Here is a 16155-nt window from a genome sequence, read left to right on the forward strand (position 1 = left end):
ATTCCTCTATTCAAAGTCAAACTTGAAGTGAGAAAACAATGAGAACAGTCAGTAACTGCTTCCTTCTCCAGAAAGTGTTGAGCTAGCAAATACATCAATGGTAACTGAATTTGGATGGTAGAGAAGGAGCATGTTCTGAGCTGCAGAAGTAAAAAGCCATTTTGTCAGTGTAAAAGTGAAATGTATTTAAGTATGTCTTTGTAGTGACTGATGCTTTTTTTTTTTTCCTTCAGGACACCTACAATGGCGGGAGGTCTTTTTTCAATAGACAGAGATTACTTTCAGGAAATTGGAACATACGATGCTGGAATGGATATTTGGGGTGGAGAAAACTTAGAGATTTCTTTCAGGGTAAGTTAAAGCCCATCTCTTCTCGATGTTTTATTACTGGCAGTATGTCTCACATTCTGTAAAATAGAGATCAGATGGCTGTGACGGGGTCCTCTCCTTTTGCAGCTAGCAGTATGCTTCCTGTCAAGTTCCTCCAGTGGAGACATGCAAAAACGGTACCTGTCAGTGAACAAAAGCGTACGGTGAATAGTTGACAGTCTTGTGACAAAAGTGGAATTGGAGTGTTTATCCTGAATAAATACATAGTTGTTTTGTTTTTACAAGGAATTCAGTTAGAAAATCCACTTGAGGAGCGTAAGGGTAATATTGTCAGTGTATGCTTTAGCATGTCAGTGAAATGTGAGTGGCTCTGCTGTTTTCTCTTCTTGTTGTGACCGGCCTTAAAGATAGCATGTTCTCATTTAGTTGTGGACCTTACCGGTATCGTTCTCACTTTCATTCCTAACAAATAACACTGTTACCTTCTGTTTTATTTGTCAGCTCTAAACAAATGAGTGGCTCCAAAATGAAATTGAAAATATTTTCCAAAATGTTACTTGAGAAATTTGTTGTTTTTACATGGAGAATCTGTTTTATGTTGGACTTTGTTGACAGATAATCACCTGTTACTTTCCTGTGATTCATGTGAACCTTTCTGTTCCTTTGCTGTCCAGCTGGCCCAATTTCCTATAGTAATCTCTTGCTGTGAGGCCTGATACACTCCTTCTTGTCCTGTCCTACTTAGGCTTTTGAGCATCCTTTCCTGTCAAGCAGGAAACAAACTTTTCCCTCTCAGACAGTATTTCTATGTTAGATATCAACTGACTTTTCTCCAAATTGACTAACAGGAAATAATTAACATCTAAAAAACATTTTCTAGCCATTTAAACCATGCAGTAACTGTTCTTTCACTTTCAGATTTGGCAGTGTGGTGGCACTTTGGAAATTGTAACTTGTTCGCATGTTGGGCATGTGTTCAGAAAAGCAACACCATATACTTTTCCAGGAGGTACAGGGCAGATAATCAACAAAAATAACAGACGGCTTGCAGAAGTCTGGATGGATGAATTCAAAAACTTTTTTTATATCATTTCCCCAGGTGAGCAAGTCTTCAGTTATGAGGAGAAATGTCTATTAAGAATTAAAATTAATTACTTCTGGGAAAACAAACAAACATGAGTATTATGAGTATCTAGCTAGAAATATTTTTGCTTAATTTCATGAAACAGTACTCATAAAAGATGTACAAAAAGGACAACTTTAATTAAAAGTGTAATGTTATTAGCCTATCCAGAGATGTACCTTGAAGATGCTGAAGTCTTTGTTTGTTTGTTTTTAAACATGAACATGACTTATGAATGAGCTTCCTGTTCAATGGAGTTAAAGCTCAGTAGAGTATCAGAGCTCAACAGCAATGCTAAAAGCTAGCTGTCCAAATGCATCTCACAGTGTGATGGAGTTTGGCCTCTGGCTTCTGTGTTCTGGCCATCCAAGGTTGAATCAATCAAAATGGATGTAAGTGAATTTCTGTGTCAGGGAGGGGCAAAGCTTAACATCATCTGGCTTGGTATGAGTTGGCATGTCATGCTCCAGAGCGTGGAAACAAAGCTGCAAATATATTTGACTGTGGTGATACGAATTATCTTTCTTAAAATGAATGTTAAGAGCACAAGAGAACGTGTAACATGAGAGCAAATTTCCTATGAACTCTTCTTTTCCTGAAGTTTTCTCTTAGTAAAAAATCTAAGAAGGCTGGGAAATATTGAATTATTACCTTCCACTACAGCTTCTTTTTTTGTCTGTCTTTTTAAACAAAAGACAAAGGCAGACTTCAGAGAGCAACAGACACAAACGGCATTTGGGGCATTAGAGGCATTCAAACTTGAAGTACTTCTTTTTTTTTTTCTTGGTACTAGTCACAGCCTTTTAGGTGAAATCAGAATCTAATAGCTACTCTTGTGTTATTAAGCATTATGAATTCAAACGTCACATCTTTCAGGTAAGTTGTATATAAATAAGTGCAATTAATTTTGGCTAAGTTTGCATTTTTGCCTCCTTGCCAAGCTAGATTTTTTTTGACTGAGTAGGAACTAATTATAAAGATGAGCTCTTGAAAACAAGCTGAGTTAGTCAATGCAATGGTAACACTGTGTTATTTTATGTATGATCTTTGTAGTCCTTCCTTTTCGTGAGGTAACTGGAAGCTACAAAAGGAGTTAGTGTTTTCATTTAGAACTCTTGTTTTGATGCGGTTTCCTTTTGTGGGTTTACAGCATATTGCATATATACATATATTCCCCTGCTGGAGAAAAGGAACACAAAAATCCATTTGAAATAGACCATCAGTAAAAGTTTTGAAATGGTGAAAGTAACTTAAGCAGTTATCTGTAATTGCACTGTATATTCTCTTCCTTTGAAAGATGCACGCCTGCACAATTTGTCTTACACTAATAACCTGCATGATTAGTGGATGTGTTCTTGCCAAGAGCTCTAAACTGCTCTGAGAGCATCTGCATCAGCCAGCTGGCACATGGTCTCATTTCTGTACCCGTACCCCTGTGATGCCACACTAAAGTTTAACACTGGAATTTCCAAGTGTTTCAAGAATCGTGGGACCACATTACCTGAATCTGTTGCATTATTCTGAAATTGTTTTTTTGCCTGAGGGTGTGAAAAAGAAAGGGTTTGTACTGTGTCTCACTTGTAGCTATGATGCAATATTTATTGTCAGAGTATGAACCTATAGATACTCAGTGCTGCTCATATCTTCTTCCTTCCCCTCCAAATCCATGCAAGTTGTCAGAACCAGAAGTTAATAACTAGAATGGAGTATTAACTAGGGAAGTTCACAAAGCCCTTACCTTCATTATTCTGTTACTATCTTACCTGAGTTAGGAAGACTGCTGATTTTACCTGTTGACAGCAAGTATTGCTGTGAATTTTCAGTACAACTTTCTAACCCAACTGGGTGAATTTCTTCTGTGTTAACTCATTTAGCCATACTCTCATTTTTCAAGTTTCCTTCTTATGTAAAAACTGAATGCTTAGTTCTGGCAGGATGATGATGTAGTGACTCTCTGGCAGACTGTACAGCCTGTGAAACTCTCTGTTAGTGCAGTGTGTGCTTTCAGTATTACTGTGACAGTGTCACAGCTTCTTGGATGGAGCAAGATGAGGATGTTTAAGCTGGTGCTTGCTTGCAAGCCTGGGTACATATGTGGGAAGAAAACAAGCAAGCCTCTGTGCACCTGTGCCTTTCTTGTTATGGATGAGGAAACTGGATTTTGAAGGCGATAATATACTGGCAGATGTGGTTAAGTCAAATTAACAAGAATTTTTTCTCCTTCTTTATATACCTTCTTTCTGCTCCCATGGGAGAGGGAACCACAGAGAGATGCAAACCTAAGATTCTCAGGTAGCTCTCCCGTTTCACATGATCTGAACTATCTGTAGGGAAGTGTCTTATCATTTGATTGATAGGAACTCCAGAGACTTTTTTTTTTACTGTTGATGTAGTTAAATGGAAAACTGTACTCTTGAAAAGTAAGTCTTTAATCTTTTTTACCCTCTAATAAATACAACCTAATAGGAATGACTTGTTTTTTAAGCTTTCATGCATTTTAGAAGCCATCTTTCTGCTTAGAAGTAGACAAGTACAGAAGGAGCCTGGGCAGGACAGTGTTGCAGCAGGTGCTGCTCAGCCAAAATCCAGCCTGTCTCCTTGCGCACAGCTGCTATTCTCCACAGCATTAATGACACTAACTGCTGCAGTTGTTCTGCATTAGCTTACAGCTTTTCTTACTGCTGTGTGCTGCAGCAGGGTGCTGTTTCACAGCCCATTTCCAGTTGGAATCTTACATGTGCAGGTGAATAGCCTGGCTCCTGTCAGCCTCTGTTGCAGATTCTCTCTGATTTTTAGTCTTGCTCTTTCTTTAGTCTCTCTAGTCCAAAATACGATGATAGGATTGTCCAAAGTGAGGCTTCATGAGATGGCAGTGTCAGCTTTAACAGCTTGCTGCAAGGGTGGTGCCTTACTCTCTTGACTTGTTTTTTTTTTGCTCCTTTATATCAGCTGGTTTTACTTGCTGAACTCCCTGGGACATTTTACTCTGTGGGCTGTCTTTCTGCTGGTTTAATTAGCACCTGTGTCAGCACAGGAAGTGCAGCAGTAATCTGAAACTGAGCAAGGAAGATGCCCTTCTTGTAGCAGCAGCTCCAGAGTATTATGTTGGCTTACCACAGCTACCTGCTTGTCAACTAATTAATTGTAAACTGGCAGTTACAGTGTTTGTTGATATGTCACATTTACAAGGAGGATACAGATTACACAAGAAAATCACACAGTGTAAAACTGCATGAGTCTAGGTTCTGTCTTGGGCCTGTGGCCTCTTGGTCTCAGTGTACATGGGAGGCATCAAGCAACCTCTTGTACCCTGGCTTGTATGCTGAAGGCATCCCAGCAAGCAGCTCTAGTGAGCTTGGGGAGAGCCTCCTAGTGTGAATGGAAATTGATCATCTTGTTGACCAAAAGTTCACCCAGAAGGTGTCTTTGATTGTACCAGAGCAATTGGTAGTGCTGTAGAATTATGCAAGCAGGAACTGTCTGACAGACATAGTTGTTATCCTGGGAATTGGATCAGTAGGCCTGGTTTCTCATCACTTTGTGTGCTTGTCTTTAGCCAGGCTTGTTAAGTCTGGGATAAGATTTCTGTTTATAGGTAATGGCGATGCTGAGTCAATGATGGTAGGTCTTTGTGATGTAGCTAAACCCAGGTTTGAAGTATGAACTGAGCAGTTCTGTATGTACCAGACTTCAGCCAGTATTTCCTATTGGCATTAACTGGAGATGAAAATATGTGACTATGTGGATTGGTTTAAAATGATTACCGCTTGTTGAATTTTATAATACTGGATAAAAACAAGTTCTGTGGATTTTTTATGTATTTATTTATTTATTTTTGAAACAGAAGCCTGGTTTTGAATGAAACTGCTTTCTTACTGTGCTTTTGAAAACGATGGAGTGGTTTATAATCATGATGAAAACATTATGCTTCTTGTCTTTCAAAGCAGTTTAGCGTGAATATATTGCCACATTAAACTTGGAAAGCAAATATTCAGTTCTCTTGAAATCTTGAGGGTGGCAGAACTATTGCAACATGGCCACTGAAAAGTTTAAGTATTCACAAGTTGGCAAAAGGAAAATAAACCTTCTGATGGAGTATTCTACTGCTAGACATCATTATGTGTATGTGAATGTGGTAGGCGATCTATACTATTCTATTGTAAGGATAGTGGTGGAGTTAGTAGTTTTGAAATGGTTTTGTAGGACTCTTCCCTCCCTTCCCAGTCTATTGGAAAGTGTGGGGATTTTCTCTCAAAAATAGAGTAAAGCATTTTTCAGAAAATAGTGGTAGCGTTGAGTAGCTTCTATTTCTTTTGATGCTTTGTAACCAAATTACAGGAATGGCTGCTTGGTGAGGAGTCTGGATTTGTCAAATTGATAACTTTTTTTTTCCCAAGTGTAAGTATACCAGAGAGATCTGATTGAACAGGATAGACTGTTACTTTATTACTGATCCAGAGTAGCATGGTATTGCATACAAAATTGCATAACGTGTCCTGTAGTACAGCATCTGAACATTGCTTGAACACAATGAGTTGTACTAAAGGACATGGTTTGGTGGGAAATACCGATGCTGTGTGGATGGTTGTACTTGGTGATTCTATGAAAATTTTTTTCCAAGATTAGTGATAGGGCCCAGCAGGTGCTGAGCTAGATCTTAGATTTGTACTGAAGACTGATGTTGATGGTTTTGAATTTTGATATGTGTTCACCTTAGCAGTATTTATCTCCGAGTATGACTTTAAGTGCATTTGGGTAAAAAGCATGCTATTGTCACAGCTATTAGAAAGCTGAGTAATAATAAGAAGCAGAATAAGATGAGTAATAATAAGAACCACTAGGAAGACTCAGGCTTCTAATGTAATGCAATAAACTTTATGGTGTTTTGGTTTGTTCTTGTGTTTTGATGGGGAAAAAAATTCCTGTGGTCAACAGTGGACTATAGTAAGTACTGTTAACATTATTTTCACAAATAAAACCAAAGTATTTGGAAAAACAAGTGATGAACGTGATTGTCTTCCTCATTATGTACCTGCCTGTACAGTCTGGCATAATAGTTAGCTGGGAGGAAGATGTGACCTCATTTTGGTTTCGTGGTTTTATACATACATACATACATACATATATATAGCTGAGCCTTTAAAAATAAGTACAGAAACACTTGAAGGCATATGTAAGACTTGAGTGCATATATAAATTTTTAACTGTGTATGCAGAAAATAATAGTTCAGAAATACCTATAATTTTTTGTATGATTTTTGAAGTCTTCCTAGTTCACTTCTATTTCTTCCCCCAAATAACTGTTACCCATTAGTAACCGTTGCTGTGCTGTATAGTGTAAATAGGGACCCTCCAGCTAGTTGTGAATAATACAGACTCAGGGTACTGGAAGAAGTGAAGAGTCTGATAACTCACCTGGAAAGCAAAGCAATTTGGCCTTGTTAAAGACCGCCCCTAAGGCAAACTATACGTATTCAGCTATCCAGTGCTCAGGTCTGTGTGCAAGTATGTGACTTTGTGTAGACATGGCTTTGGAGTACTTTGGCTGGTTGGTTGATTGGTTTGTTTTTTTTAGTTCTGTCACACTAAAAGTGGTTATAATGGATATAATGCACACCTTTTATTTCAGCGCACTGGAGCAAAAATCAGCTGGCACATCTCTTTTAGGTGGTGACATTTGAAGTTACTTTCCATTTGTAAACTATCCAGTGTCACTTTGCATTTAATTCCTTATGGTTGTGACTTTGGTCCTTGTGCCGTTTTTAAAGTGACAAAGCCCAAACTATATATATATTTTTTTTTTTTCTGAAGGTCACTGTAGCAAATTCTGTTGATTAGTAAGTTTTGAATTCTGTTATGTTCTTATGGAAGTGGTGTGATGACTATTTCATCCATCTGCTTCACTTCCTGTGAGTGAAGGATGGAGGAACTGCAGCTTTTCTTTCCTTACTTTACAGTGTCTTGAGAAAGTACTCATTTTGGTGTTCAGGAAATCTTCACTTCTGTTCAGAGAGGGTAGTGTTCAGGGATTTTTTTTTCGGTTGTTTTTTTACTTATTTCTTTAATGTACGTTTATTTAGCTTTCATTCACATTATTCACAGTTTTATTAAAAAACAAACAAGATTTCACTCATTTTTCCCCATTATTAGTGTAGTTCTCCAGAATGTTTTCTCTGAAGTTTTTAATTCGGCCATTCTGACTTAGCATTTTCCTATTTCAGTACTCTAGAAATTGGAAATGTTTTTACTGATGTTTACAAGCAGCTGGTAGTATGCAGGTATCTGTCTTAATTGAGTAGAAATACACCATCTGCTGGCAGGTCGATTTAATAACATGATGTATCAACTGCACAATGTCTCAAGCATAGTTTCAGAAGGTCAGTGATTCTTGAGGTAACTTACTGTTCTGTAAGTGCAGAGATTTCTGAAAAGTATATGTTACTGGAGAACCGTTTTAGGCATAGTGGTCAATTGAGCTGTGTTTGTAGTCTGTGGAGGGTATTTTTTTTTAATATATTTGGTAATATATCTTTTTGACCTGTGTGCTTGGAGTATAGTGTGGAAAATACAAATAGAATGTGAGATAGAATAATTTTTAGCTAACTTTAATGTTATTAAAATGTTAATAACAATGGCGTTTAATTCTGGTGAAGTAAAAAAAAATAAAATAAAAAAAACTTACTTACTGACCATGCATACCTTCTTCATCCCATTTTCTGATGGGATTTGAACAACTTAATTTTCAGAAGGAATTAAAATTACTGTAAAGCGAAAGGAAGATACAGGAAGAATGGAGCACTTTGGTAAATGAGAGACAAAAGAAAATAAAGTCAGGCAAAACACTACAAAAATTAGTAGCAGGCCTAATGGTGAACACAATTCCTGCAACTGCTGCTTTTTTTATTGGATAAATAGTGAACTGTTAAGGGCTTAGTTCTCCATATGAAGGCTGTTTTCTATTTCTTTTTGCAGTTAGATGAATGATGACGAATCCAGCAGGAGGTACCTGGCTTACAGAATTAAATTAAAATGCAATTCTCCTTGCTTTGCAGAAGGAAATTGCTATGTTATGCTGCATAGATATGCACCCTAGTTGATAATGGGGATAGAATGGCATTAGTGACTATAAGTTTCAGCCTTTTTTCTCTGATAATTTACTAAGCTGTAGCATTCAAATTCTTCCAGAAACCACAGGTAAGAAATTGTCATGCATAGTACAGAGTTAGTGATTCCACCTTCTGTATAATTACTGGGAGAAAGAAGTCACAGGTAGTGATTAATTTGTCTTCTGCGATAAGTATAAGCAACATAATGCTATATTTAAAAAAAGGGGTTTTATGTAGAGGTTATTTCTTAAGAAGTCTTTCACACAAACAGTGTATTATAGCGATCACTTTTGTATTAGATGAAGTTATATACAATTCACTAGTAACCATTAAATGCAACTTTTCTTTTTTTTAACCTCCAGGAGTTACTAAAGTTGACTATGGGGACATATCATCACGGCTTGGATTGAGACGCAAGCTTCAGTGTAAGCCTTTTTCCTGGTACCTGGAGAATGTTTATCCTGATTCCCAAATTCCACGCCATTATTTTTCTTTGGGGGAGGTAAGATTTTTTTATCTGGCATATTTGTCTACCGTTTATAAAGTAAGTTGCGCAGTGAGTTGTTTCTGTTCTGAACTGAGAAAGCAAACACGTTAACCCTCCAGCAAAGTTCAATTAACATGCACATGTATTCCCATCACCTGGAAAATGATGCATCTGTCACCTTGGTGAAGCAAAAAAACAGACTTTGTTATATGCTGTGGTAACTGGAATATTTACACTTTATTACCATACTAAATTTCACAGAAAAGGCCTTTAGAACTATTCATTCAGAGATGCATAGTTAACCTTAACTTTATACACAAAGTTCTTCATGTACAGCAGTTATTTGCTTAAAAAAACTATAGCAAGCCAAACAAAGACTTTGAAGAAAAAGTAATAATAATAAATACTCTGAACTTTACCCTAGAAATCCTCTTAAGTGACCAGCAAATCCTAGTAATTCTTAATCTTTGAGCATTTCTGTTTTTCTTTAGTTTAAAATGACATTAGAGGTAGCATACATGATGCCCTAAACAAGGGGGGACATACTTTCCTCTACAAGCCATGTTGAGTCAAATATTCCACCTCTTGTACAGTAATTTTATACTGTATTTGTAAAAGAAAAAATATTTATTTAATAAAAGATAACAGCAGACTGCTATTCGTTGAATTTACTGTATAGTAGGTTCATAGGTTCATTAGGTTGGTAAGGACCTACAAGATCATCTAGTCCAACCATCCTCCTATCACCATCCCTACCCACTGAACTACTAAATCAAATCCCTTAGCACCTCATCTAAACGCTTCTTGAACAGCGCTAGGGACGGTGCCTCAACCACCTCCCTAGGCAGGCCATTCCAGTGCCTGACCACTCTTTCAGAAAAAAAAAATGTTTCCTCAAATCTAATCTAAGTCTTCCCCAGTGCAACTTGTGGCCATTCCCTCTCGTCCTGTCATTATTTATCAGGGAGAAGAGGCCCACCCCCTCCTCACCACAACCCCCCTTCAGGAAGTGGTAGAGTGCAATAAGGTCTCCTCTGAGCCTCCTCTTCTCCAGACTAAACAATCCCAGCTCCCTCAGCCGCTCCTCATAAGACTTGTGCTCCAGACCCCTCACCAGTTTTGTTGCCCTTCTCTGAACACGCTCCAGGGCCCCAGTGTCCTTCTTGCAGTGAGGGGCCCAAATAATAATAATAATAGTAATACAGGTATGAAGACTGTATATCAAGAATTGAAGAAACTGAACCATTCTTCCTGTGACTTCAAGTGGAATTAAACCCACTTGTACCTAGGAGAGTGCTTTGAAACTTTTGGCAGTTTTGGGCTAGAGGTAGATTTGAGTCTATTCCATTGTAGCTGAGCCTTTGAGAAATAGTGTCCGTAACGTAGGAAGATCCCCAAGTGAAAGCAAAGAAACGTGACTGTGTAACAAAGCATCTTGAACATTTGCCTGGGAGCCTGAGTCATGGTTAGTGTTTTCTCAATGTAGTACTATTCATGTATTTTACAATTCATGCAGATAACCTGTGGGTGTACAGCAGAGAGAACTGGTGTTGATGTGGTTTGTTAGGGGCCTAGTTCTTAAAAATAACAGCCATTTGTGATGTGCTCTTTTTCACTCTCAGATAAGAAATGTGGAGACAAATCAATGTCTGGATAACATGGCAAGAAAAGAAAATGAGAAAGTTGGAATCTTTAATTGCCACGGAATGGGTGGAAATCAGGTGACTTTTTGAATGGTTATTATGAATTGATTTCGTTTGAACTCTGCTCATCAGGACAGTTTTTCAAGAATGATCATTAAATTTTATGTAAGCTGTACCTTGTTAGTAACCTTGAAGATGCTGCCCTTAAACAAGGGATGCATGAGAAGATGTGTTGATGATTCCTTACTTGTTGTTTTTTGAGGACTGATGGCAATATGATTTAGATAAACTTCAAAGTAAAAAGTGAAACAAGGGGAGGAGACTGCTGTAAGCCACACTTCCCCCTCCTGTAGGCTCTCTGAAACCATCTTCTGGTAACATTTGTTGGCTGGCCTTGTTAGTTAAACTATAACAGAAGACTGAAGTCTTCCTTCACCTGAAATGTTATTTTCAGCGTGCTTGAGTGCCAGTTCTGAAACTTTCTTACATTCATTTTGTTTTTATTTGTTTCGTTAGTAATTCTTGATCAAGTCTTTTCCAGCATACAAAGATTGCCTAGCTTTGGAATTGTGCTGTTCCTAATACAGGAAACAGCCTGCAGTTTAAAAATGTCACTTTGGAGAACTTATTCATGTATTGTTTGTATTTGTCCTCTAAAAATGTAAAATCGTTTCTGTACATGCTGAAGAAAATACAAAGTTCAGGGAGTATTAATGAAGCAATGCACAAATGTTTCCCTTCACTCACACCTGCCTCCTCATTTCCTTCCTGTTGCTACCACCCCCATGCTGTCTCATACCTGTGCATTCTTCAGTAGAGTGTTGGTTGTTTTTCAGTTTTGGCATTACTTTTCTGTCTAGGTTTTCTCATATACTGCCAACAAAGAAATTCGAACAGATGATTTGTGTTTAGATGTCTCCAAACTTAATGGCCCAGTAACAATGCTCAAGTGCCACCATCTAAAAGGAAATCAGCTTTGGGAATATGATCCAGTGGTAAGTCTTCTAATAACTTGTGATGTTAAAAGTAGGCAACTTCTGTGTTTACATGATCCTACACATCAAGAAACTCCTTTGTGGGACTGCTTTTTGACAGTCAAATCAGTAAACAAAGTTAGAAGGATTGTGTTCCCCTTGTCCTTAATTCATCAAGTTGTATCTGCATTGATCAAATACCTAATGAGTTTTTGAGAGGGCCATAAAAGATGAATACTTTCAGTGTGCTTCCAGACACTCTGAAGAAAAACTGTTAAAGCAATATTCTGTGAAGGTAAGGTTGCCTTAATTTTATCTATTACCGATCACGTAGATAGCAGAAATTATTTCCTGTCATCCATACTAGCACCTGGTGTCTTGGGTCTCACGAGGTTAAAAGGAAATGGTGTCGTAATTAAAAAAATCAACACCCAAAATTATGAGAGAGGTTTTACATTTACATTTAGTGCGTTTGAGTTAGAGATGCTTCAGACAGCTTTATTTTAATTATCTTCTCCATGTCGTGCAAACATTTTAAAATCCCACATTTGAACTGACAGATCTAGAAATTGTTGTACACTTGTCCGTTGGTCATTAATTTGATGTACAAGCTCTGTACTCGATCACAGTTTTCAAGTGTTGATTGAAATACTGAAATTCAAATTTTTAAACTCAAATTCATTTTTTTAACATAGTCTACTCACCTGAAGTAAATATATTGAGTAATATACAGTAATACATTTATGTAATAATAGTGATTCATGAAAGAGTAAGTGCTTGTTGTTTTCTTTTGTTGTTTTTTTTTGTTGCATCTTTAAACACCTAATTACAGATAGCATCACATAGCTTTAAGATGAATATCTGTTAATTTATTTTGAAATGAAGTAACCAAGTTCTGAAGAAGATAGTATCCAGATAAAAGATCACTAGCATCTTCCATGTCAGTGTGGCTTGTTGTTTTTTTGGTTGTTTTTCCTTCATTTCCTTTCAGGAAGGGAATGATTTTTGTAATGCTTACCTGTAGTTTATGCAGTAGCTTTTTGATCCAAACAAAACTAGTAAGGGTTGTCAGATTCCTCAAAGCATGTGGATGTCTGTATGCTTTAAGGAGCACGTGCTCTTTCTTGCAGTGATTGCTGTGGCCTGTAAAACTGGCTTCTCATGTGCTTGTCCCTAGCCACTGATAAAATAATCTACAAAAAGTGTCACTGGAAGCTGGCTAACAAAGCACAAAAGTAACATAGAGAATACTTAGCAAGAACAATTGCTTGTGTAGTGGGATGACTTGTTCGTAGCTTTTTCCTTCTGCCTCTGTTAAGTGGGTGTAGGGGAAAAGGAAAAAAGCAAGCTGTGTTAGTCATCTGTCTGCTTAAATGTGTTCCAGCTTCCTTCCTTCCTTTCTCAGCTGCTGCACTGAGCGTGGAAGGTTAAGTGCTCAGGTTGTGTGCAGGGTGTATTTCTTTTTTTTTTCTTTTGTCAGTGTGCTGTTTTTGTTTTTATTTGCTACTTGTGCATGTATGGCCTGCCTGTTCAACCACTCTTCAGTCAGTCCAGTGTCCTGGATGTGCTGCTGAGAGAGAAAGGTAGTCCTGATGCTGATGCCAGTCAGCACTATGGGCAGGCTGATGCACCAGTCAGTGTCTGTAGTACAGCAGCAGGAAATGCAACTTCCGAAGTCTTCCACTTTTCCCTAAGGGCAATACTGAGTTAAATGGAAAGATTGCTTTGTATGAAGGATTGCTGAAGTTACGTTTAGTGTCCCTGACTGAGAAAAAAGAATTCAGTGTGTTCAGTCTGACCTTCTGCAAACTACTGCTTTAACTAATAATCGAGGTTGTATGTCTGAAGAGTTGAGCTTCTAACTCCTTGAAAACTCCCAGCAGTACAGTCTTATTTAAATAATGGTGGATATTGCTTCATTAAGAACGTCATTTTAAAGGTTCAATCTGTTCTCTTTTTCTTGAAAATTAATGTGTTCAGCACCTACAACATAGAACAGCATACTTAGGTATTCTTTATAATTGGGTTCTGGGGTCGGTAAGCAAAGGGAGGTCTTGTCTGTCTCCTGTTTACTTATGGGAGATTTATAACAAATATTACAATTCTTGGTTCTGCCTGGTGATTTTGTGCAACTCCTTCCTTTTTGCCTTCCAGAAATTAACCCTGCTGCATGTGAACAGTAATCAGTGCCTGGACAAAGCCACCGAAGAGGACAGCCAGGTCCCCAGCATCAGAGACTGCAACGGCAGCCGCTCTCAGCAGTGGCTACTTCGCAACGTCACCCTTCCAGAAATATTCTGAGAGGTTCTAAAGAAGATAAAGGATTGACTGGGCTACCTCGGCTAATCTTTTGGCTACACTGTTAAGTAGCAACAGAAGGAAACTTCTCCGCAGAATCCACAGTTCGCCACCTGTTAGAACTCCTGCAGCTTTTCTGTAGCTGTGAACCAGCCTTCCTGTGAAAGGATGTGAAACTACCACACGTGCTAGTGAGACCGTGCCCACTGATGTTTACAAGATTGAGAGAGTTTCTTCCAGTAAATCACGTAGAGAACATTTGCACAGTGGAAACATAATCAATGAAATATTCTTTCTGAGGAGCTGCATATCGTCGTAGTTTGCTTGCACATCAGTAACCTCTGCTGAAAGTGCTGTTGTAATGAAGAAAGTTCCAAGACTTTTTTTTTTCCTGGTTAGCAGTGGTAACCAGACTACTAAATACAGATCCACAAAAGAGAGCTGGGAAATGGATTCAGTAACATGAAATAAGAATTCTGTGGTTTAAGGGAAAAAAAAAATGTAAACAGGGTTGAATGGAAACTAAATCAGAACATTGAAAAGTACAATTTGTTATAGTGAAGTATCAAATTTATATGTAGATTTTATACCTCAGTGGGGGATGATAACCAAGTCAAAACAATTCTTTTTTTTTTTCTTTCAATTGTGTGATAGTCCATAAATACTACTTTTTTCCCTGGTGGGTCTAAAATTATTTTGGGCGCAAACAAAATGAGCATAAGAATAAACTTAGCTCTTGAATGTCAGATCAACATTTTTATTTTAATTTCTTGGCTGTTGGAATTGTATCTTTTTATTACTGTCTGAAAACTGGAGGTTAACATGCTGTCTAACTTTTATTTTTTTGTCCAGACCTGACATTTCAGTTTGTATTTGGGTCAGTCAGCTTTCATGGACTTTCATGGCCAAACAGAAGATTGAAGTACGTTTTGATGTCCTTAAGTTAATTTGATGGAATATGCTTAGCACCCAGAACTCATACTGCTGTACTACAGTTTTGTTTTCATAGCAGTAAATCTTTTGTTCCCTTTTTGATTTCAGTCGTCAGAAAGCCAGAAGAAAAGATGCATGATGTGGGTAGCAGGAGATAGGCAAAACTGAAGGTTTTCTGGAATCCTTTTTCATTCCATATTCAGATGTGCTTCATTGTCAAGTGCATATCTAGATTAGATTCTGAATTGTAATGTTGATCTGCTGTTTTTTTCCTAATAAAACCTAAAGGAAGATAGCTAAATTGGTATGGGTTTAAGTTAACATAGCCAAAAGCAATACGACTGTACCATTACATGGGTCTGCAATTTTTTTTTTTAGCTGAATTTTTTTGTTCTGTTAAGAAAGATCTGTGTGGGCTGATCATGAAAATGAGCTACTGAATGCTCAGGCTGTATGTTGAATTTTCTTTTGGAAAGAAAAATGAGATTTACTTAATGGAGATGATATTTTTATGATAAATGTCATTGTTTGGCCAACTGTCCTGTAAAGCGAATTAAATCTAGACTCCTGCAAAAACTGTGGAATTATATTTGACTGTTACTGCCGTTCTATATTTGCTGCTCCAGATTGCTTTAGGCAGTGTTATCTCCATTATTTCTGCAGTAGTACACAAGGGTTTTCATGTGCACAACAGGAACGTTTTAAAGAAAAAAACTGCTGTGTTATGCTGCTATTTAAAATCCATAGGATGAGATGACGTGGAATTATATTTATCTAAATACAGGTGTCTTTTGTAGCCCTCTTGGAAAGCTTTACAAATCTCATGAGGTAGAAGTGGATTAATGAAAGTAATTGCATGGTATACAGTTATTAGGAAGGTGTTGACACATGCCTGAAGGACTAAAACAGAAAGTCTGTAATAGTGGTTATATGGAAACTGTTTCCCCTTTAGCATAGTAGGTGAAGAAAATGGGATGGTGACAGTCATCAGTGACGATTGGCACACTTCCTTGCTCCTTAGATTGTCTGAGGTCCCTCGTGTCTTTATACTGTTTCTGAAGTTTACGTTCACCTGAGACCAGGTGTTAGCCCACAGTGATACAGGCTGCAGTCTGATGCTGTATCAGTGTGTAATGTTTTGGGTTGTGTTTTGGGTTTTAGTTCTGCTAAGAAGCAGGGTGGGGGACCATGCAGGGGATTAAGAATGAGGTTAGGTGGTAATTCCCAAACTCAGAGTTACACCCCTTTAAAATCTGCCAGA

The 16155-nt window shown here is 37.8% G+C and overlaps 1 protein-coding gene across 2 annotated transcripts in view; it reads left to right on the forward strand.

Moving 5' to 3' along the window:
- GALNT1 (polypeptide N-acetylgalactosaminyltransferase 1) overlaps positions 1 to 15470 on the forward strand; it is a 76590-nt gene extending 61120 nt beyond the window's left edge. For both annotated transcript variants that reach the window (XM_065752860.1, XM_065752861.1), the window contains exons 8-13: positions 234 to 351; positions 1249 to 1429; positions 8922 to 9061; positions 10669 to 10767; positions 11550 to 11684; positions 13818 to 15470. In XM_065752860.1, coding sequence (XP_065608932.1) covers positions 234 to 351; positions 1249 to 1429; positions 8922 to 9061; positions 10669 to 10767; positions 11550 to 11684; positions 13818 to 13964 — 820 coding nt within the window. In that variant the 3' untranslated portion in view covers positions 13965 to 15470. The remainder of the gene's footprint in view (positions 1 to 233; positions 352 to 1248; positions 1430 to 8921; positions 9062 to 10668; positions 10768 to 11549; positions 11685 to 13817) is intronic.
- Positions 15471 to 16155: the final 685 nt, after the last annotated feature.

This window comes from Cyrtonyx montezumae, unplaced genomic scaffold, assembly GCF_038088225.1.
Source record: "Cyrtonyx montezumae isolate F1298 unplaced genomic scaffold, pur_monq_1.0 scaffold_8, whole genome shotgun sequence".
NCBI classification, from domain to species: Eukaryota; Metazoa; Chordata; class Aves; order Galliformes; family Odontophoridae; genus Cyrtonyx; species Cyrtonyx montezumae.